Here is a 23332-nt window from a genome sequence, read left to right on the forward strand (position 1 = left end):
TCAACGATTCCCAGTCCAAGTTCCTCAATTTTATTGGCTAACTCACTCATCGCGTACAGCTCCTTAAGAATATTAAATTCAAGTAAATGTAGAGACTCGAAATCCTTCGTGTTACAATTTTACACATTTATTTTTACTAAAATTGATCATGATGATAATATCGTCATTTTTGAGTTGTTCGTTGTTTGATCGTTATATGTCAAATTTTTATCACTATATTGTCAATCCTTACTTTGATGTTCAACAATTAAGATTTAATCCAAAAACCAAATCTCACGAAAAATTTCATATCCCCAAATCCAAATTGTTTGAAAAATCCCAAGGTGGATTCTTCTACACGTAATTTAGCATATGAAGTTTTACCCCAATAACAGAAAACAATCATGCCTTGCATTTTAATGAGCTTTCGATGCCCACAAATTCCCCTTCCACTTAACAATTAATGTAAAGTAAAGTTGAGAAGGGAATAGAAAGGAAGGGAAATCAACATGGGAATTTTTAACATCAACACCTAAACCAGTCAACAATTGCGTAAGTTTCCTAAATACCTATTTTCCTCCCCTGCACACCCATGTTTAATTGTGGGGAAGAATATGGATGTGTAGAACGGGCAAATGGGCGTGCAAAAATCATCTCCCAAAAAGAAAAGGATTCACTTAAAAGTAAGCTGTGCACTTTCTCACTCACACAAAAGTACTTCCAATTTTGAACAAACGAACTAATTAGTACACAGCAAAGTAGTAAAAGTTTGATAATCAGCCGGGCATGTTCATAACATATGTACACAGCACCAGAACCACATTCCGCGAGTCAGAGTGTCAGAAGACTCAGACATACCCATTTTAACTGGCTCCTTTCATTTCTCTTCTTCCTCCTATCCAAAACCCCCATCTCTTAACATTAAGTCAGTAAAATCACCTGCCAAGTTAACCTTACAGAGACCGTAAATCTACTACACACGTGTACATGCAGGGAAGAAGATGGCAGACAAAAACGATAAGGGAAGATAAGGGGTAAAACTTAAATACAAGGAGAATGAGGCTACCGAAGATTAGAAGGGAGGCCTGGGTGTCAGGGTTATCGGAACCAAAAGAACGTGGGATAAATCTGAGCAGTTGGAAGGTTTAGACTTTCTGTATTTTGACCTAGTTTGAATGGGCTATACACGTACCTTGAATTGTACCACATGGCCTACATATAAATCTACTTGGCTAACGAGCACTCCACCAGGATAATCATGTGCAAATACCTTGTTCTGCTTGGTAAAATCAATACTGAGATGCCGCTGGTATACAGATTTCACAATCTGCTGAAGCTTCAGTTCTGTCTCACTGGATATGATTTTCGCAAATCTTGAGGATGTTTATCCATAGTTCCAAACCACGACCTTGACCTTCCACCAACCCAGTGCTCACTACTTGTCCTTGTACACATACAGGCTGGAGGAGAATGGTCATGTGACAGTAAATAATATGAACTGTGGTGTTCCTCTCTGCAAAAGGACGGAGTCAAATCCAAATGCCCCTGGGGAAATGACCTCAGACCTAACTCTTGAGACTGCTGAAAGGTGGAAGATGATCTAGAATACGAATGCCCCATGGCACGACAAGGACCAAAAGAAGCATATTTTCCGGAATCCAAATCTGGTGATTGCTCCCTAACAGAAAGGCCCAGATGGGGTGTCGTTGTAGAGTCTTCTTCTATTGTTATTCCCTTCTTAGATGCAACATCCATGATCTGTCTCTCATCAAGTCCTAATCCCATAAGCAAGTCCCACATGTTTCTCAGTGCTTCCCGCTGGCTGTTAATCACTTGATCCCTCATTGCCATTTCAAATTGAAGCTCAGTATTTGCCATTCCCTATATTAATTGAAGTAAAACTGTTACGCCTAACAGAAAGTTTACCACCAATATGTAAATCTGAGAAATTGAGCTTTAGAATATATTACAATTGGTAATACTGATGCAACTCATAACAGTTAGCAGTATGCTAATGCAACTCTTAAGAATTTCTTAAGAAAAATTGTGTCATTGGCATTAGATAAACATTTATCTTGAGAGAAATAAAATCTACACCAATGATCTTGCTCAAGTTTTTTTAGTAACGAGTTTCAAATAAATGCATATTCAACTCAAAACAGTCATTTACTAATTTATTTTGTCAAGGTCCAGTATATGCATATTCAGTCTGGGTTTAATATCAACTCACCAAGAGCCTGTATTGACTAAGAATACGCAAGTACGTTTTATTTCCATTGTTACTAATGGCCTCCTCAATCATATGTTGAAGATGGCATCGATGCTTCTCATTTGCTTCGATTTCCTACAAAAAGTAGAGTTGGTAACTTGGCATTAAAAGCAAAAGCTGATAAAGTTGTATTTTTTTTGCGAGTTTGACTACAGTCTACAGCTGAGATATTACCATATGGTAATTAACACCAGCTTCATCATTGTCACGGATGTTATCCAAAATAACTTGCTGCCTCATTCTCATGGCCTCTAAAATTTCACTATCAGTTCCAATAGCCTGTAACACAGAAGAGATACTCATGAATTAGTTTATATTATCAGTAAAAAAAAAATTATCTCAGAATTATCAATAATCATATCATATTCAGTTCCCCAATAAAGTAAATAAATGCAAGAAAGTTAACATAACTTCATCTCCAGATCTGTTTGAACCTACAAAACCTCTTTACAAAACAAGGAGAGTGGGAATAAAAAGAACTTAATAGTCCATAACAAAGTTGTTTCTCAGGAATGTCATGGCTTTTCTTCGGAGCAGAAACTCTGAACTGATTGAGATGAATTGTAGGTGCTAAAAGACATAATGTGCAGAATACAAACTTTTTTTTGTAAAGCTGCATTGTAAGTGGGACACTCTAACCTGTTGTTTTGCTATAGCATCGTCAAGATGTTGGAGTTCAATCCGGTTACGAAGGTTGGTTTCCTCAAGCTCAAATGATGCCTTCTGTAAGTTTATCCTTTCCTGAACATTTTCACTGGTTTCATGGCTCAAAATATTCAACCAAGAAAGTTCATCGTCTGCAGCATTTTCAACAGGTTTGACACTTAGCTTTGATTCCTTTTCAGCTAGTTCCTTTCTCAATTGACAAACCTCAATCTGCAATCCGAAATAGGTTATCTTCCAAGAAAATAAAAATTATAAATAAAATCCAATAGATCAAACCAATTCAACCACTCACCTGAAGACTGTCAATCATTTGTTGGTAGTCTGATACATGGGTATCAATAGTGCCAATGTTTTTCTGTGAAGTAAACGTACGTGATTGTTCTTAGAAATTCAGTGCATATATAAAAGTACCAGTCTAGCCTGAGATACACAAGTACAAGAAAAGGAATTTTCTTCAAATCCAACAAATTAGTGCATAGAAACCCATAGGAAAGACAAAATTGGCAGTTAAACTAAGGCAAAATGCAGCATAGACAAATCAATCAACAAAGAACCACATGCAAGTATGCAACCTAAGTGGAAAGCTAAAGCACAATACCAATTTTAAAATCTTAATTTCTTAACAGCTTACTACAAATGAGACCGTGACAGATTAGCAGATTGATTAATCTATCATAGAATGAAAACTGAACATTAATTGTCTTCAATGTGGAATTGGACTATCACTTAATCATGTTTTGATGATCCAAAATGAATATGTCTTCATGCATATTTGGCTCTCACCTGGATGTGTGTCTTTATTTCCTTTGCTCGATCAGCATATTTCATGGTATTCAGAGTGTGATGATACTGACTGTCCACAGGGGATACAGTTGCAACCATGATCGTTTGAGAATTGCCACTCAAACCATCCTTGAGTATTCGTGTCAATTTGCTGCAAAACTAATTACATTAACTACAGTAGCAGGAAGCTAACTACGGCAGCAGGGAGGACTTCAGGATTAAAAATTACAATCATATACCTATTACGGTAAGGAACATAAGCAAGACCCTTCTTTTGCTGTTTCCCAAGTGCATTTATGCAGTTTGCTAAGGCAAGAAGTGAACGGTTAATATTTGCTCCATCCCTTAACTTTTGGCCTCCACTGTTTGTTTCCGAAGCTCGTTCGCTACCAGCAAGATCCACAAGTGCGAGTTTTCCTCGCATTACTTGATTACGGTACTTGTTTCTCTGTTTCCTTTTTACTTTTATTTCCAGCACTGCATGTGATCTGGTTAATGGGAAAAACTTTGTATGAATAATAAGGTTACACTTTATTTTCAAAATTTAGAGTGGTTTTGCTGATTTTGGTGGAAATATTAAAAATGATAGCACCCATTACTTTAAACCGGTTGTTACTAGTATTGTAACTTCTGTGATCGGCATTCGATTTTAAAATATCCTTAACTTCTGAAAATAAACTCCACATAGAATATTCTATTATATTTGATGCAGTACATTTTAAATAGTTGAAAATGTGATTCACTGTTTGAAACAAATCATATGCAAGTATAACCAAAACACCTGACCACAGAAGGGTTCATAGAACCTATTGAACACGCACCTAAACCTAACAAAGCTATCCAGTTGTTGGTACCTAAGGTATGGTTGAATCTGTATAGAAGGTTTAGAGCAATGAAATCGGAAGAACAGTGGTTTCCAAGTACAGCCTACTGTCCAAAGCATGATAAAACTCAAATGGACAACAATGATAATGGTATGTCCACAGCGCACAAGTGAATTCAGCCTACCTAGAAGATGTTGTATTAGCCTCTGTACTTTCAGTTTTCCGTCGGCTATTCCCCAAGTTTAAGAGTTCAAGAATCTTATCGGCTGATTGTACCTGAATAAGCAAGACAATTCACAATGGATGAGTAAGAATCCTTCCCATAGTACATAATTGGTTAGTCCAATTCAAGAACCGTTTTCATAGTAGTACTAGAAAGAGACCCAAAAGAACTAACAAATTACATTTAACAAATGGAAAAATAAAAATACGGAAAAAGATTGACAATTATTCACAGATAGTCAAACCAGATGCAAATAGATGGCTAAGTGTCAACCTTGATACACCTCAGCCCAGCAACAATTACTCGTTGCTCTGGGTCCTCTCTGAGTTCCAAATGGCCAGATGACTTTTCAAGCAAATCATAGATGACCTAAATAAATAAAATATGATACATCTTTTTAAAAAAGAACACAGGCATTGTTAATAAATTAAATTTCTTCAATAGTTGCACATCCCACCTCATTGTAGACTTCAAGATAGGAACAGGTAACATCAAATTCATCAGAGCTCTTGTCCTTCTTTATTAGATCAAAAATTGTATGCAGACTGAGAACCATGAGTCCTGGATCATCTTGTGTCCCGACCATCGTATAAGTTTTACCACTGGAAATGTACAGAGAAATTTTAAGACATTCTGGAGGATATCCAGGAATGGATAATGCAAATCATGAATGGTGAGACCATAGGCCGAAAGAAAGCATCCCGATTTTACTTATATGGTTCTTTTGAACTCGCACATCTAGACGTTGACCTAATTAATAACCTTTGTCAAATACGCAATGTCTAGATTTTTGAGTGATGGTGAAGGGATGAGTTGCAAAAAATGCAAATTGCTTCAACTGGTAAAGTCAAGCAAAACCTTGAGACCATGAGAGGTGAAAAATAAAAAACAAGAATATATCGCTTTAGTACCTCCCGGTAGAACCGTATGCAAACACAGTTGCATTGAGACCATGAACAACCCCAGAGATCACGGAAGCTATGCATTTTGTGTAGACATCCTGGATATATTAAACATTGTCAGGTAATTGATTCAGGTAATTGATTTCGAGCTCGCATTGCTGCAGGTTGCTGTGAAATGCAGGCCGTTTAGGCAGAGAGAGCGCGGCCGCGACATTGTCTTGGTTCAGGTAATTGATTTCAAGCTATGCATTTTGTGTAGACATCCTGGATATATTAAACATTCTCGATTATAGAGTATATCTTCGTTTATTAAATTCGGAAGAATAAAAAGAAAGTTAAACCCATACAAAAACTAAACAATCTATTAGTCTTGGTCAACAATGGTACGCCTAAAACAATCACTTTCACAAAAAGAACCTAAGAGTCTACTCAAGGGCGCGTTGCGGCAGAGAAAAGGACAAAATCTCTGTCAGCTAAGAGGGGAAAATACTCGGTGCTCTCCGGCGTATCGTAGTAAGATAACGTATTAAATGGGACCGGCTGGTTACTGCTCAGGGCAATTAACGCGGGTAAATGAGATGGGACTCGAGAAGGGAAGAAGGAGAGAGGGAGGGGTGTGTGGGGCCGTTCAACAAGAAGAAGAAACGGGGGAAACAGTGAGGTGGAGGGTCGTGGAATGATTTCGACCGTTGGTTTGTTTGGAGAGTTTTTTCTGTTTTTGTTTTTAACAAACAATATTATCTGTAGAATAGTAGGCTACGCTTCTCAATGAGTTGGTAATGATATAGTTTAGATTCGTCTTTTATCAAGAATCGAACTTAAGACCTCTCATTTACTAGTGAAGAAGAATACCACTAAACCGTAAGACTAAGTAATTGTTTGGAGAGTGTTTAGAATGGGAGTTTTAGGATTTCTTTGGGGTCTCCTCCTCATGGTATTCCTTCTCAATTCTCACATTTGGAGGTCTTAAGTTCAACTTTCTTTGATAGCGTGCTTGATATCAATTTATCCTGATTAATTCATGATGCAGCTTAAGCCGAATTTTGCTCATCCGTGTAGATATATCATTGCATGAAAATACAAAATAGTAAAAGATTGAAATGTTGGAAAGGGGAGTGGGTGTGGTTTGGTTGGCGTCATGACATTCAACTTATGATTGGGAAAGGTGGGTTTTAAAACTTTTTGGTGGTGTGGACAAAACTAAAAAGGGAAAAGGAAAGCCATGTGAAGGAGATGGTAATCTTGGCTTGAGTTGCATGCACGTGTGTTTGGGAAAGTTTGTGAATCCACGTATGGAACTTTTTCATAAATTATTTTGGTTTTGCATGTTTCTTTTTAAGTCTTAACATTATTGGGAGTTTTTTTTTTTTCTTTTCAAACTATAACTCTGACCACTCAATATTACGGTATTTCTCTTTATATGTAAGTGAAATTTCTTAGATTTGATTCTCGTCAAAAGTGAATTTGAACTATTGTTACTCAAAAAAAAAAAAAAATCTTAGCCTCCTCGTTTAACTATTTGAATTCTAAATTATATACTTTATAATGACCTAAAGAAATAATCTCAAAGAGTTGTCTTAGTGGAAAGTAAACAAAGATTTGAAACTTCTAACTTGAGTTCGAACTCTTACTAAAACATTCCTTGGGTCACTGGTGCCATATCTCTTCATATGATATCAAAGCGGATATTAAATATTACGCCACTTAGTCAAAAACCTTAAGCTGGTATATATCTCTTCAATATATAGAGTAATTTAACATATGGTCTATTAACAAGGTGTGGGTCCAAAACCTTAAGCTGGTAGATTTAGTCGAAATATTTTCTTTTACTAATTTAGGTCTAGTTTCAAAATTGAGAAAATAATTACTGTTGGTAGAATTGTGTCCTTCCAAGCATATGACTGAAAAATAACTCAAAATATAGCGTAAATTACAATTTGTCTCTTTTAAGCTTTCGTCCAATTTCATATTCATGCATCTTTTAAAATTATATAACGACTCATGATTTTCGTATCAATTTTGTATAAGCATTAAAATATATGTTAAGTTGACCATTTAATGATGACGTGATAAATATAGGGCTTATAAGCTTTGGTGGCGTGACAATCAAATTTGTCTATATGAGAATGTTAAGGGGATTATCTCAAAGTGGGACTCTCTATGATTCTTTACCACCTTGTTTTTGGCACAATGTTTTATAATGTTGTCACAAAAATTGACATTAAACTATAAGGTGGCAAAGAGTCTAAAAAAAGTCTCACTTTTGAGATAGCTCACTTAGCATTTATCTTGTCTACATAGATAAAATAATAAGTACAAAACAAATAAATTAAAAAAATAAAAATAAAAAAACCAAAATTTGCACCATCTCTGTTGGACGCAGGATCTGCACACAACCTCCCCAGAAAATAGGTGAGGAACTCTTGTTAATTTAAAAGTACCTTAGTCAAGCCTTGAGTAGACTCTTAGGTTCTTTTTGTGAAAGTGATTGTTTTAGGCGTACCATTGTTGACCAAGACTAATAGATTGTTTAGTTTTTGTATGGGTTTAACTTTCTTTTTATTCTTCCGAATTTAATAAACGAAGATATACTCTATAATCGAACATATCTTAATTTAGTTACGAGTTTGTAAACACGCCATAAGAGTGTCATCATCTCAGGAGTCCATTCTATATTTCTAACATCCCCTTTGAACGTTTTTTTCTTCTTCTACATGCGAAAGAATGTTGAGGATATGTCTCATTTGGCGTGTACGTGTTAGGAATCAATTAAATTAAAAACTGATGTCTAAATGTGTCCAGGACAAGCCCGGCTGGACGTATTAAGAAGCTTCATATTCTATTTTTCTCCTTTGTTTTTATTTAAGAACTTAATTTTAAAGTGTCACATTATGGTACAGTCCAATTGTATTCTTTTGTTTAAGGTGGTTGGTTTGATTTTTGTCACAAAACGAATTTGAATCAAATTATTATTATTTAGTTAACTTTTGAATTAAATTATTTGACTAGTCCATTTTAAGGCTTATCCACTCTTCCGTTACTTAGTGTAGATAATATCGTATGTATTAAAAAAAAAAAATTTAAGGACTCATTTAGAAGTGCTTTTAAATTGATTGAAAGCACTTTTAGTAAAATTGAGTTTGGATCCAAAAACACTAAATTTTTTTTAGAAGAGGCACTGGATATGTGCTTTTTATATGAAACACTTAAAAGTGTTTTTTATTATCTACTTGGATTTTTATTAAGGATTAGTTTAAAAAATATTTTTACCAAAAACGCTTTTAATCATTTTAAAAGCACTTTCAAATAAGTCATAAATCAACGAGAAGAATATGCATATAACAGCAGTGTAATTTTTTTTTCATTTTAGTTATGGTAACCAAAGAGATGTCCACACGCATAAGAAGAGACATTCAAACTCAAAAAACAATTAACATGGCTACATCACCCACCCGCCTAATTCACCTTCCTAAATAGATATTTAATGCAGCTTAATAAACCATCAGTACAAAAACCCGTGATTTTTCTCACCTAAACTCTAATTTTGGCTTCAAATCTTCTGTACTCAAGGTTTGTTCCATAAGGTCGCGTTTGGTACGCGGGACGGGACGGAACAGAGTGGGACGAGGCGTTCCGTCCCGCGTTTGGTGTGCCTAAAATGAGTGGAACGCGCTGTTCCATGGAACAGATTTTGGATGATTTTCTGTTCCACACCCCCACCCTGGAACGGGTTGTTCCACGTCTGTGGGACAGAAATTTCCAAAATTTTAAGACAAAAATGCCCCTTGTCTTTTTCAAAATTTACATCAAAAATCATATAACAAACCCTAAAAACTATCCCTCTTCTTCTCAGCCGTCGTGTTCCTCCCTCTGCATCTTCCCTTTCCTCTTCATCTTCTTCCCTGTAGCCTCTTCACCTCTGCATCTTCCGTGTAGCAGCTCTGCAAACCTTCCTCCTCATCCTCTTCCGTAGCATCTTCAGCTCTGCATCTCGGTTCCAGGTTCGATCTGTTTTCGTGTAGCTCTCGGTCTCTCTTTCTTCGATTGTTCAAATGTTTTTTATTTGTTCTCTGTTTATGTATTTGTTCTCTGTTTGTGTTTGATATTTTGTATCAACTAGAGTGCAGCAAAATACTAGTTTTTTTTGGCGATTTCTCATCTGGGTCTGGTACATTTTTTTCTTTGGTTTCTGTTTCCGATTTCAATCTGTCTTTCTGGACGGTCAGTTTGGTCAATTTGGTGTTTCTTGGATGCCTTTGTGTTCTTGATTGTTGAGTTGTATGGTTCTGATTTTGTTTCTTGAGTAAATACATATCAATCTGTAATTTGTATTTTGTGAAATGGGAAAAAAAAAAAAAGGGGATTTTTGGGCATCAGGGTTTTGGTACTTTGATTTGATTTAGGTTTTCTCCTTTGAGGTGCTTTTCTTGCTTTCTGGGCAACAGGGTTGTTGTTCCTGTGGGTGTTTGCTTGAAAGATAAATCTTTCTCCTTTCTATCTCATAGGAAAGGTAAGCAATTTGGGTTTTGTTGACTTTATCATATTTGTATGGATATTGATTTGAAGTGAGTGAGCTGGTTTTGTTAATGCCTTTAGGTCTTAGTGGATTTCAGGATTTAGCTGTTCAAGTTGATGTCGGTTATAAGCATTAAAAGGTTGATGTCGGTTATGCAAGACTTATTTTCAAGCATGATGTTTATAGTAGTGTTTGAACATATAATTACCAAAAGTGAGATGGCAGAGTGCAGCCTGTTTATATTGGAAAAATACAGAGGCTGCTTTGTGCTCCTGGGATTCCGAGTCGACCAAATACTCTAGTTTTGGTATAATCATTGGATATCAAGTCGTAAATGTGTTTGCTAGGTTATAACTCTGATTGTTTCTTGTTAACAGTGAAAGAATAGGGCTCCATTATGTATGTGCAAATGCCTTTTATCTTATTGTCCTGGGCTTTTGGTTTAGGATTTAATTAACAAGTCATGTCATTTAAAGGCGTATAAGTTATGGAAAATTAGAAGGGTCTCGCTTGAGCTAAAAATGAAGTGGTATAGAACTGGGTGGAGAGATAGATAAGTAGAATAGGTTGTAAACACAAAAAATTGCAACTCCCTTCCAACACACGCCCACCCCCCAACACACAAATGTCTTTAGACTTGGACGAGGATTAACTTGTCCATATTGAATTTGCACTGCATATATAAACCGTAAGCAGAAATACTTAATCTAAATGATGAGCCAATTGAGCAACACAAAATTCAATATATGAATTGGGTTTCCTTCACTTACATGCTCCCAAATGCGAGACACAATTAACATTTCCAATCCAAGGCTTCATCACACACATTCCTCAACGATTACTAATCACAAAAATAAAACCGTTCGCATATCGAAATTCTTCGATTCTAAACATTAATCTTTCCTATTCCTACAATACTTCCCCAGCAACCAAACCCAACTTTTCACCAACTAACACTGACCCGACACACTTCCAATTCAGAACTACTCAAAAACACAAAAAGACCTCAAACATATCATCTCAAAAATCCCACCAAACCCAACAAACCCAATTCAAAAATCACAAAAAGAGAAGATTTTGGCACCTGGGTTTTGTTGTAAAACACTTGGTTCTTAGCATGCATGAGAATCTCAGCCTCTCCTTCCTTGATGATGGCGTAATCACTGAGATCGGTCGCCATTGTTCCTCCACTTCCAAGCAAAAAAAAAACAACCCCAAATCACTTCCTTCCGAGAACAAACTCAAAACTCTAAAAAGCAGGAGCCTTTCTCTTCCCTTCTTATTCTTCGTCCTCTTCTATGGAACCCCTGGCTGGATTTTGCGAATTTGTGCAAGGAGCCTCAAACTGAAGACTTTTTATAGTTATAAATTGACATTTCTTTTTCGTCATTCACTCACAGTCTTGTAACATAATCTTTCCTTGCTTGGAGATTAGTGCAAGTCCACTCTTCTGCCTTAGCCTGCACTAACAACATAAAACATATGGCATTGTATCACATATACAACATGAGTACATGGGGTTATAATAAACACGGACAGGAGGAGAGGAAACATTAGTTTAGATTGTGATTTTAATTTTTTTTTTTTTTTTTATATGTTCTTGGTGATATAAACTGTGTGAGTGCAGTTGTTTTAAAATTATTTGCATGTGGTTTTTTATAGTTTTGCAGTTTGGATATAAACTGTGTGAGTGCAGTTTGGATTAAAATGGATTTTGATTAAACTGTGTGAGTGCAGTTCTTGGTGATATAAACTGTGTGAGTGCAGTTTGGATTAAAATGGATTTTGATTAAACTGTGTGAGTGTAGTTCTTGGTGTATTGCTCTGACAGATTGTTGGTCGCTTACAGGTCTGAAGACTAATATTACGAATCGTGATTCTAAATCAGCCCAAGATCGTTATTTATCTGTGAGTTTTGCATGTTTATCAGCTTATATGGTTTGGATCTTTTTTTTTGTTGGATCGTTATTGTGCGTGTCTGATGCATTTTGTTTTCCAGATTCGGGAAACCGTCCCTTTCAGATTTTTGGATTTTCGATTCTGATTCTTGGAACTCTCTGTGCTAAAGCTAGACTACCTTCTGAGCTTCAGGCCATGGGTCTCCCATACGATCAGGTGTTATTTCAATGAAGTTAGTGAAAGATACCGATCTGATGGGTATTTGGAGCACCTTGGATGACTCACAGAAGCCAGATTTCATTAAAGTGTTTATGGAGTGCCTTTGAGGTTTTAGTATTTGTGGTTTTAGTATGGGGAACTTTATCAACTTCTAAGTGTTTTCATTATTACTTTAGCAAGACATTATTTGTTTTTTAAGTTAGGACGAATGTTTGATTTCGGATATTTCATGTTTAAGTTATGCATATTTCATTTTCTTTGTTTAAGTTCTAAATGTTTAAACCCTAAAATGTTTACGATATGCATGATCATTAAAATTATATATTTTTTAACATTTGTCATGTGCTCTTATGTGGTTTGCCTTGTTCCTGCAATGGGGAATATTTAGAGGGGTGTCCTTCTAAACAAGGCCAATTCTAATGTTTGTAGAACCTATTAAGGTGCTTGGGGCTTGTTCCCCCACTCGAGAAATCCTAAACTAGGCCATTGATCTCTTCCGAGATAATATCCAAAAAGGAATGGGAAAAATCTCTTTCAAAACCGTCAAGGCCTAGAGCCTTTAAACACCCTATTGGGAACAAATCATCCTTGATCTCGTCATTGCTAATTGGCTTTGTATAATCATTGTTCACCTTCTCTGATATTATTAGGATAACATAGTCAAGGATAGCCCCCCAATCTTGCTAACCCCCAGACATGAACAAGTTGATGAAATGCTCTTCCACTGTCTACCATGTAACATTCGTCTCCTCTATCCATACCCCTTGAATGTTTTGCAATTTTTCAACTGTATTAAATCATCTATTCTATATGGTGGTCTAGTGAAAGAACTTTGAGTTAGAATCCCAACCTGCATCCATTTGATTCGAGACCTAGTTAAAACTTCTTTTCTCTTTCTTTCAATTTGTTAATACACTTTATCAAGGCCTTAATCTGCTCACCATGTTCCTCCCAATTATCATGGAGGCAACCCAAATAATGCATTAGATGATCAATTTCCTCCCTTCCTTTGTTAAATTTTCTTCTACTCCATTTCATCAAATTTTCACTAGAAGAGTTTAATTCTCGTTGCCATTTCTCCAACCATCCACACCTACTTTGAATACTCCAGCTCTCTTCAACAATTTGTTAACTTTTGTGTATATATTCTTGTATTCTTGGGATTCGTAGTTTATTATGATTTTATGTAAATTATTTATTTCCTTAGTGATAGGATTGTAACATCTTATAAATCCATCCTTAACAACAACAACCCACAATTGAAAGGACCAAAATTAGGGACTAAAAATTGAATTGGGGTGTGGGTTTTGCAATTTGCACAATAAAATTTGATGGGTTTGTGGTGAAAATTCGAATGGAGGTGTAGAAAACGGGAAAAATTACAAATTTTAAAGGGGTTTGCATGTGAAACACAACATATACCTTTTAAAATTTGGACCAAGAAAAACAAATAATGGATAATAGTGTTCAAATTTGAACAACTTATTAAAAAAAAAAAAAAAAAAAAAAAAAAAAAAAAAAAAAGAGTCATGTCCCGTTCCGCCCATAAAATTGTACCAAACAACAGCGGAACATGGGTATTTTAGTCATTTTAATCTTTTGGTTCCGTTCCGTCCATGTGCTACCAAACGCAGGACGGAACAACCGTCTTGTTCCGTCCTGCGCGTACCAAACATAACACAGAACATCTGTTCCGTCCCGTCCCGTCTGCGTACCAAACGCTACCTAAAAGTACCAACCTCTAATGTTTCTATTTTAAAAAAAAAAAAAAAAATTCTATTTATACCATCATTTGTACAATCTTTCCAATGAAGATGGAACCACATGTGTTGATGGGCACTACCTCTAATAGAGAGGGTACAAATAAATAGTAAGTGCAAAACTGGCTACTAATAAAGAAACTCAATTAATCCTGGTATAACTATTTAACTCTAACTCTGATAACATTTTTCTTTCAAATAAATTAATTTAAAATTCACGTAATACAGTCTAATGATATTCTCTTTACTTGAGAGGTCTTAGATTCGATTTTCACCAAAGGCAAATTTAAACCACATTATTGCTAGCACATTGTGAGGCTAATTAAGCCCACTCTCACTCTCCCTTAGTATAGATAATATCGTTTGAAGAAAAAATAAAATAAAATAAAATAAAAAGCAATTAAAATCCTTTTAACTCTCAACTGTGGCATAAATTAATGTAGTTGGTGTTTATGCTTTGATCAGTCCATTGACGAAGCATCGGACAAGTTGATGAGCCAAAACCTCCAGTTGGGGGCACCCTGAAACCACCAAACCCTTCTCTGGCGTGTCCTCCATCAATCATTTGTTTCTAGTCTGATACACGAGTAGCAGTATGGAGTTAACAATTTCTGTCCACTTAGCAGCATACTATCTTTAAGTCCCCATGCATCCTCAATGATGTTGGGTTTAGTTACTTAGACCACAATGTATCACTGGTCAATCGAAGGTCCTTAAATAAGTTATTTGAGTATTATGCAATCATACTTCTTCAGGGTTTTGTCATATGGAAACATTCCAAATTTATGGCATCAATCTGCTCCTTGTCTTAAATTTTTGATCTTTATTTGATTTCGTTGTATGAATGAATCAGGAAATTCTACTGAATTTAGCCAAGATGGAATGTTTGGGGTTTCGATGTTGGTCTCCATATGTGGAGGAAATTGGTGTGTTATGGCATTGGGGTTTCAATGGCCAAGTATTTTGGGATCAATTTTGTGGAGTAACTCAGACCATGAAGATTCTTATTTCAAAAGAAAATTGATGAATTGCAGTGCTGCTGCTTTGCATTCTTTTTTGTAGTAGGAAAGCTATCATAGCTATGATTTTGGCTATTGTAGTTGATAAGGTTCTGATAGCATGCCAAGCATCCTCTGGATATGGGACATATATGTCACATAGGCCATCTTGAACTCGCTGCTATCTTGGTGCAGAAAGATCCTATTCGTGCAGCAGTTTGGGATCCTATGTGCACTCGTCTTGTTGTTTGCTCAATAAGTTCTCATCTGTACATGTGGACTCCTGGTGATGCCTACAGTGCGCATCCCGCCACAACCACAATTTAGCATACTTGATCTAAAATGGAATTCGGATGGAAGTTGTCTCCTCTTGAAGGATAAATAGTTGTTTTGCTACACTTCTGTTGCAGTTCTTCTTGAATCGAGTGAATATAGCTCGGATGATGGAGGCAGTTAGCAATTTTTCAGAGTTTATTGTAAAAAATTGTAGAATGTACAACTAAGCAGTTTACCTTGCTCTGCTGGGTACTGCGTTAATGTAGTATTGGGGTGTTCCATTTGTTCTAGTTGGAACATCCAACAATTTGATTAAATTAGTGACCTTTCCCTCTCTCGTTTGTTTTTCCCTTCATTGGATTAGCAGTAGTGCTCATGGAATGGACTGACTGACTTGCTTCGTTGTGAGGGAAGAAATATTTTAATTGCTTAGTTTTATATAGAAATGGTTTTGTTGGATGGTCGGACAATCGGGCGTTACATTTGTTTCTTAATTTCCTGTTGTCTTATGAACAAAAATATGGGTCTAAAATATTTTAGTCTGAGACTTAGTCCAACATTGTACCAAATATTTTACTATTCTTATCCTGCTTAGTCCAAACCAAGTCAGCCCAGCTTAATCTATGAAGCTAGTCCAATCCGAAATAATCCGGTGCAATAAACGCACCCAAAAATTCTTTGCGATCCTCATTGTCGTCTTCTCTGGAGTATTTATTAGCCCAAATGCAAAAGTAAATTTTTCACTGTGATGTTTAAGCATCTTCTCCTTCACTTCTTCGCCAACATTATGCAATACTAATTCAGTGTCAGGAACAAAACACATTTTTTTAATCTCTTTCCATATCTTTGCCATCATATTGTAGATTGCATCTTTCTGCGTGTGAACTCCATCGTCAACCCCAAACACATGAACTTTATTTTGAATAGGAATCGAACTAAATCCTTGTTCTTTCTTCACTCCCTTATGCTTCATTGACCTTCAAACTTGTGCAGCATCTACCCATCTTCCACAAGTTGAATACAGATTAGCAAGGGCTATATAGGTTCCACCATTGTCTCTGATCACATATATGCCATATGAGGAGAGGGATTCAAACTCTGGCCAAGAAAAATACTCTACACTGCTACATCACTATAATACCCTGTATTTAAAAAAAAAATTTGATTATATATATATATGTGTGTGTGTGTGTGTGTGTGTATGTGCGAAGTTTTGATTTTATTGGGTTTTTTTTTATATGCTATGTGTATACTTTTGATATGTAAACTAGTCTTAACGTAAGTAGATTATGATGAGTTTGGCTTCATTTTTTTTTCTCACAAAGGCAATGTGTCATTTTGACAATCATTAGGGATTAAAGAGTAGCTATTATTCATCACTCTAAAATAAGAGGTGGAATTTGGTAGTTAATAGAAGCTAGTAATTTGGGTGAAGAGGTGGAGTCTATAGCATGCGTATGTTCGTCTATTAGCATGCATGAGGCAATGTTTGTGGTATTAGAAGTGCTTACTCATCAATCTAAAGGAATCGTAATCATTTGGGTAACATTCTCACTCCAATACAACTCTACCAAGCTTACCTTGAGATAAACCTTTACATGGCCTTTGATGTTTGCATCCATCTTGCATGATATTCATTTGTTCATGATTAACTTGACACTTGTTACTTTGTCATTGAAACACTTATCATTGTTAATGATTAGGACAACACTTGTTGCCTTATTATTGGAACACATTTTATGTCTAATGATTGGCACCAGGGCCGGTCCTAAGTTTTTGGGTGCCCAGTGCGAAAGCTCAAAATGTGCCCTTTTTTTAATACGGAAACATATGTTAAAAAAACAAAAAATTTAACGAGGGCTGGAATCCAGTCGAAGCTGGGGGGCTAGACCCTCACGCCCAAATTATATTACTTGAGAAAATATACAACGGGAGGGACATAGTACCTAAACCCCGACAATCAAAAATACAATCATACACAACCATTCCTAGCAAAGCTCCTTGAAATTTCAACCTTTAAGAAATTGTCTTCTGGTATTTTTTTGAAGCAAAATCATCAATTATATCATCATACTTCAAGTCTTCAATCTCATCCTTTTCAATGCATAATATTGCTAATCCATTTAGCCTATCTTGAGTCATAGTGGTCCGCAAGTAAGATTTTAATAATTCAATTTTGAAAAACTTCTTTTTGCAGATGTCACGGTCACAGGTACAGTTAACAGTACACGATAAGCAATCAAGACATTAGGACACATGTTAGTTTCTTTTACAAAGTTTGCTATTTCCATAGATGTCCAAGCGTTATTAGAGAGAAATGCTTCTTCAGGTAACATCATTTGCAACACTTGTAATTCAAAACATAAGTCAGCTCCATCTACATCCATGGTATTTCCATGTTTTAAACGTGCTTCAAGATTCATACAATTTTCTTTTAGTTGTTGATCATCCAATGAAATTAACTTCGATGCATCAAACAAGAAGCCAAAAATAGATTCAAAAGTCTTTAACTGTTCAAACTTGTGTTTCAGTTGAGAAAGAGTAATATCCACTATAACAAGAAAATAATTTGTTCTAAATGATTCTTCAGCAGACTGTTGTTCCATCTCATTACCATCAACTTCATCATGATGTCTTTTTCTAGGTCTATGACGTTTAGTTTGAAAAACAGGGTCAATTTCCGAATCAAGTGCAATTTCTTTAGCATCACGCATGACAAAAGCAAAACCAGATTCTCTGTAGTTTTCAAAAAAAGTAACAAGTGCTTCCAATGCCTTTATCGCAACATCAAGATGCATGTCTTCAGATTGTAATTTTTTGATCACCATGTTAATCTTCAACAAAATGTCATACCAAATAACCAAACTTAATACAAAATCAAAACTGGAAAGTTCTCCTGATGCTAAACATTCTGCATCCCTACTCAATTGGGGATTCTCAGTAATTTCCACCAATGTAAACAAAGCATTTCTAACTTGGGCTACTTGGGATTTAATTGCTTTAACACTTTCAATGTGACTTTCCCATCGAGTAGTTGACAATGACTTCAAAGTTAAACCATCAATATGTTCAAGCAAAATATTTCAACGCTTTGTAGAGTTGGACAACACCGTATATATGCATTGACATGCTCCAAAAAAAGATTTTTCTTTAAGACATGAACTTGCCATATCACAAACTATTAAATTAAGACAAAGATAATCACATGGCATGTAAAAGGCTTTGGGATTTATGTCTAGCAATCTTTTCTGGACACCTTGGTGTTTCCCTCTCATGTTAGATCCATTATCATAACCTTGTCCTCTCACATTATCAATATCAAGATCAAGAGACTTTAGGACATCTTGCAACTCATTAAAAAGTTATTGTCCTGATGTATCTTCCACACTTAAAAACTCCATGAAATACTCCCTTATATTTATTGACCTACTTGACAAGTCAACACATCTCAAAATTAAAGTCATTTGTTCCACATGACTTGCATCAGGAGTACAATCAAGAATGGCAGAAAAAAAATTTGGCTTCTTTTACTTTTTTAATGATTGCGGTTTTGACTTTTGAAGTTAAAGTAGCTATTAACTCATTTTGGATTTTTTGGCTCAAATAGTGGTGATGAATCTCTTTATTCTCAATGAGTCGAAAATGCTTTTGCATTATTGGATCAAACTCCGCAATCATTTCAAGTAAACCTAAGAAGTTTCCATTAGAGTCTTCATAAGGTCTTTCATTTGTTCCACGAAATGCTAAATTACGTATGGCAAGACATTTCACAACAGCAATAATTCTAAGCATCACTTGTTTCCAGTGATTTGTCTCTTTCTTGATTTGCATTTGAAATTCTTTATCAAATAACTGCATATTTAGTTTTTGGGAAACTACCAAACTGATAAAGTAGTAGAATGTTATAACGTCCATTACAGGAGAATATGTGTCCTCATAATCAATCCTAGGGTGTTGAAAGAAGTCGTACCCCACAAGGTGTATCTTATATCGCACTATTTCATTCTTCTTATTACACTTCTTATGAAAACCCACTTGTAGCCAACTTGCTTCACATGTAGAGGTGTAGGAACTATGTTCCAAACACCTTGCGTTTCATGTTTGACCAAGTTTTTCTATGTCAATATTCATCAACCGAACATGGTTCAATGTCATCGCTCAACATTATATATGTAGCTACTGTGTATCAAATATATCATCGACTATCATCTCATTAAAATTGAAAACTCATCCAAACTAGCATAATGGATTGAAATCCCACGATTCTCGAGAGGTGGATTCGTCTTTTCTAGAACACTATAATCTAAAATAACCTCATGTGTTGGAATGGTTGAGCAAGCGACGGTCCTATTTACATTGGTTTCATTAGTTTGGGTTGTGGGCTTCCTCTTTTGGGGTTATGGGGTCGAAGCAGATGATTGGCTAGCCGCAGTATACTAGGATGTGAGGTCAACCATCCTTCAGTGACAGCTCGTCCTTCAAGGGCGATGTTTCAATGTACGTGATCTACATCTATCTTTCCAGACACATTTCATTTGCAACTGGTATATGTGATCTAGTCACTTTTGCTAGATTATTAAAAGCATTTGGCATGCTCTAAGCAACGCTCTGTAGATCTAAAATATGTTGTACTTCAATTTTAGACTGGGTAATGCAGGGATCTAAATGAGACATAGTAGGGTTACTCTGAGACAATTCATGGTGTTCTTCAGGAACTTTAACATTCTTATCTCCCCCTAATGACGGGAAGACTGTCTCATCGAAGTGACAATTCGCAAAACATGGGGTGAAGAGATCTGTCAAGGGCTCTAAATAGTGAATAATTGATGGTAATCATAACTGACATAGATTTCCATTCTTCTCTGATGATCTATTTTGGTGTGTAGTGGCGACGCTATTAGCACATAAACTATGCACCCAAATACAGGTGAGTGCGAGATGTCAGGCAGATACCATTAACAAACTGTACCAGTGAATAAGGTTATGTAGTAATAGGTCTCAGATGAACCAAGATAGCTCCGTGCAAAATTGCATAGCCCTAAGTAGACTCTGGAAGCTTAGTGTGCATGACCAAAAATTGAGCAATGAATTGAAAGTGCTTTATGAACGCTTCTGATAAGCCATTTTGGATGTGAACATAGGATACATGAGGTTCAACTTCAATTCCAACTAACATGCAGTAATCATCGAAAATTTACGACGTAAACACTCCAGCATTATCCAGTCAAATCAACTTAATCAAATAATCATGGTGGTGAGCTCTAAGCTTAATAATTTGTGCCAGAAGTTCCGCAAATTCAATGTAGGCAATAGATAAACATGTGCTCATCATGTCGATGCATTAACCAACATGATAAAGTAACGAAATGGTCCACATGGTGGTTAGATAGGTCCACAAATGTCCCCTTAAATCCACTGAAGAAAAGTTAAGGTCCTTTCGAACTTTGTCTAAAGATGGGCAAGTAATAAACTTACCCAAAGAACAAGCTTTGCAATAGGCATTGCCAGGGATGATGTGCTTACTTTGCCTAAGCGGATGCCAGTGTGTAGCATTGAGGATACGACACATCATCATGGTTCCTAGATGTCCAAAGTGATCATGCCAAAGCATGTTTTCCAATGCAAGCCTACTCATAGGGTCGGCTATGTGATGGCCCTCAGAGGCATGAATGGTTGTGACATACAACTCATTCCAAATGTGCTCCATCTTCTCATATATATGCTTCTTGGCATATTCATATGAAGTGATGCAAAGGAATTCACCTCCATTATTTTCAGTGGTTTCAGCGTGATAATTATTATCCTGAATATCTTTAAAGCTCAACAACATTCTTTTGGAAAGAGGTGAGTAAAGTGCCTCTTTAATGGTTAATTCAGTACAATCGAACAACATTATACATGGATGGGCTTGAAAGGGTTGTCAGAGGTGAACTTTTAGGTATGAAGTTAGTAAAATAGTGACACTTGTGCGAGATGGTGTGCGTGGTTGCACTATCTACTAGACAACTAACTACCCCACAATTACTTACCTAGAAATAAATTAATTGAATTGGCCACATTTATAAGGAAATTTAAATTTCGAGTTCCACTCATTCAATTAATCATTCGAGAAATATCCATAAAGTAACTATCCAAAATAATACAAAACAAAACACCAACAAATAATCCAAATACATAGAAAATTGTTCGGAAAGTTAAACAAAACAAACAAAAAAAAAAAAAATCAAGGGAAGTTCAACCATTAGGGGAACTCATCCACATGTTGGCCATATCTAAAAGTTCTAATCTTCCATCAGTTCAAATGCCTCTTGAAAATCAGAAATATCCAAAGTGGTATATTCGGGATTATCCACTTGAACAAAGTTAGTCTCCATGGCTTTATGACTTGAATGATACTCTGCAACAAGCCGGAGCTCAACGAACTACAAACCAATAGTCCTTTAAACCACAACAGTGACATATATTTGCTTATATAGTAGTACGTGCTTTGCTTTTATTCTTGAAGTTTGAAGCCTTTGGAGCCATGGAATCACGTTTTGTGGCCGAATTTCCTCCCTTGGGTTGACTTCTGTTATGTAAACCTTCGGCCTATGGCTTGGGGTTGGAACCCTTCCCACGGCCTCGATGCTTGTTGCGTCCTTGTAGGCCTCGAGATTTGTTGCCATGTGTTTTGAGCATAGCGCTTGAGTTAGTAAGTCTAGCTTAATGATTCTTCACAGTTGGTTTTGTTTCTCAGCAAGGAGTAAGACATTATGCCTTATATTGTTGTTGCAGACAATATTGGTGGCATAGAAGGTTGAATAAGTCTTCTTCAAGAGATCTTGTTATGTCAAGTCCTCTTAAGAACTTGAGGAGTTATGTGATTCGAAAAACTTCATAATTGTATTTATTCAGAGACTTAAAGTCTTGGAAGCATAAATGCTGCCAGTTGTGTCTTGATTTAGGAAAAAATATATCTTTTTGATGATCAAAATGCTCTTCTAGAACGAGCCATAAAGCTCTTGGATCCTTCTCACTGAGATACTCAGTTTGCAGTGCGTCATGCATATGTCTTCAGATGAAGATCATGGCAGTGACTTTTTTAGCTGTGCTAACCAGGTTATTCGTCTCTGCTTTCATGGTAGCCCTAAGATTGTTTGTAATGAGGTGGAGTTCATGTCTTAAACCCACTTCAGGAAAACAAACAATTTTTTTAGCTTTGCCAACCAGGTTATTCGTCTCGGATTCCTAATTCATGCAAACAAACGCATATACAGAAGGCAATATATGTATAAAGCAATTGTAAATAAATTAGATTAAATTCAATGGATTAACAAAACCCAGGCCCAATTATTGGGTTAAGAAAGGAAAAGTGAAAGCGAAGTCCCAATAAATGTGTATTTCCGTCGAGAAAACAAAGAGCAGCACAGTGGTGCGGTGGTTTCTGATCAAACTTGGTCGGGCTTTCAAGAGGACGGGATTCCAAACCATTGAGGAATGAGAAAACACTCAAACTGCAGTGAGATTTCGTAGGAAACCTCGAGGTATCTTGCCGGGACGACTTCCAGTCGTCGAAGACAACCACAAGACGCGTGATGATTGTCAAGGGAGAATGGTTTCACCAGTTTCTGATAAGTGGCAGCTGTGAGGTGCGCTGCAAGCCAAACCAGGGGGCAGCCTGACGTCTGGACGAAGGAGACTCCAGAAAACGACGTCGTTTTCAGACCTATGGTTTAGAACAATCTCAACGGCTCTACACGAGGCGACTTAACTCACAGGACTTCAGGCCTATGGTTGTGGAGCGGTAGCTCAACTCGGCGTGTGCTCACGGCTTCCAGCCCTGACTGTAACACGATTTTCAAAATTTTTTCTGCTTTTTTCGTTTCTTATTCACACATATACAATTCACCACTTATACAGTAGTAATAATATAATTGCAAACAATTAATTGCGTAAAATATACAATTCGCTAATCGAATATTACAGTTCATGCTTAATGGTTTGCTCAATCATGCTGAAAAAATATTGACGAGACTATT

At 36.3% G+C, this 23332-nt stretch overlaps 2 protein-coding genes across 2 annotated transcripts; both read right to left on the reverse strand.

Annotated features, from left to right (window-relative positions):
- Positions 1-595: 595 nt before the first annotated feature.
- LOC137710645 (kinesin-like protein KIN-8B) lies at positions 596-5739 on the reverse strand. Its single transcript, XM_068449729.1, has 11 exons — positions 5656-5739; positions 5202-5346; positions 5018-5113; positions 4706-4797; positions 3937-4185; positions 3698-3848; positions 3207-3269; positions 2888-3124; positions 2423-2527; positions 2210-2323; positions 596-1860 (listed from the first exon to the last, which is right to left on the reverse strand). The coding sequence occupies exons 2-11, from the start codon at positions 5328-5330 to the stop codon at positions 1318-1320; spliced, it is 1779 nt and encodes a 592-aa protein (XP_068305830.1). The 5' UTR covers positions 5331-5346; positions 5656-5739; the 3' UTR covers positions 596-1317.
- An 11737-nt stretch (positions 5740-17476) lies between these two features.
- LOC137724628 (uncharacterized) lies at positions 17477-18142 on the reverse strand. Its single transcript, XM_068463381.1, has one exon. The coding sequence runs from the start codon at positions 18140-18142 to the stop codon at positions 17477-17479; it is 666 nt and encodes a 221-aa protein (XP_068319482.1).
- Positions 18143-23332: the final 5190 nt, after the last annotated feature.

This window comes from Pyrus communis, chromosome 1 (genome assembly GCF_963583255.1).
Source record: "Pyrus communis chromosome 1, drPyrComm1.1, whole genome shotgun sequence".
NCBI classification, from domain to species: domain Eukaryota; kingdom Viridiplantae; phylum Streptophyta; class Magnoliopsida; order Rosales; family Rosaceae; genus Pyrus; species Pyrus communis.

Coding starts and splice junctions, on each gene's coding strand:
- LOC137724628 (XM_068463381.1), bottom strand. CDS start 18,142: ATGGTGATCAAAAAATTACAATCTGAAGACATGCATCTTGATGTTGCG.
- LOC137710645 (XM_068449729.1), bottom strand. CDS start 5,330: ATGGTCGGGACACAAGATGATCCAGGACTCATGGTTCTCAGTCTGCAT. Junction 4,798..5,017: donor CTGGGCTGAGGTGTATCAAG/GTTGACACTTAG, acceptor TTGCTTATTCAG/GTACAATCAGCCGATAAGAT. Junction 1,861..2,209: donor TTAGTCAATACAGGCTCTTG/GTGAGTTGATAT, acceptor CAATTAATATAG/GGAATGGCAAATACTGAGCT.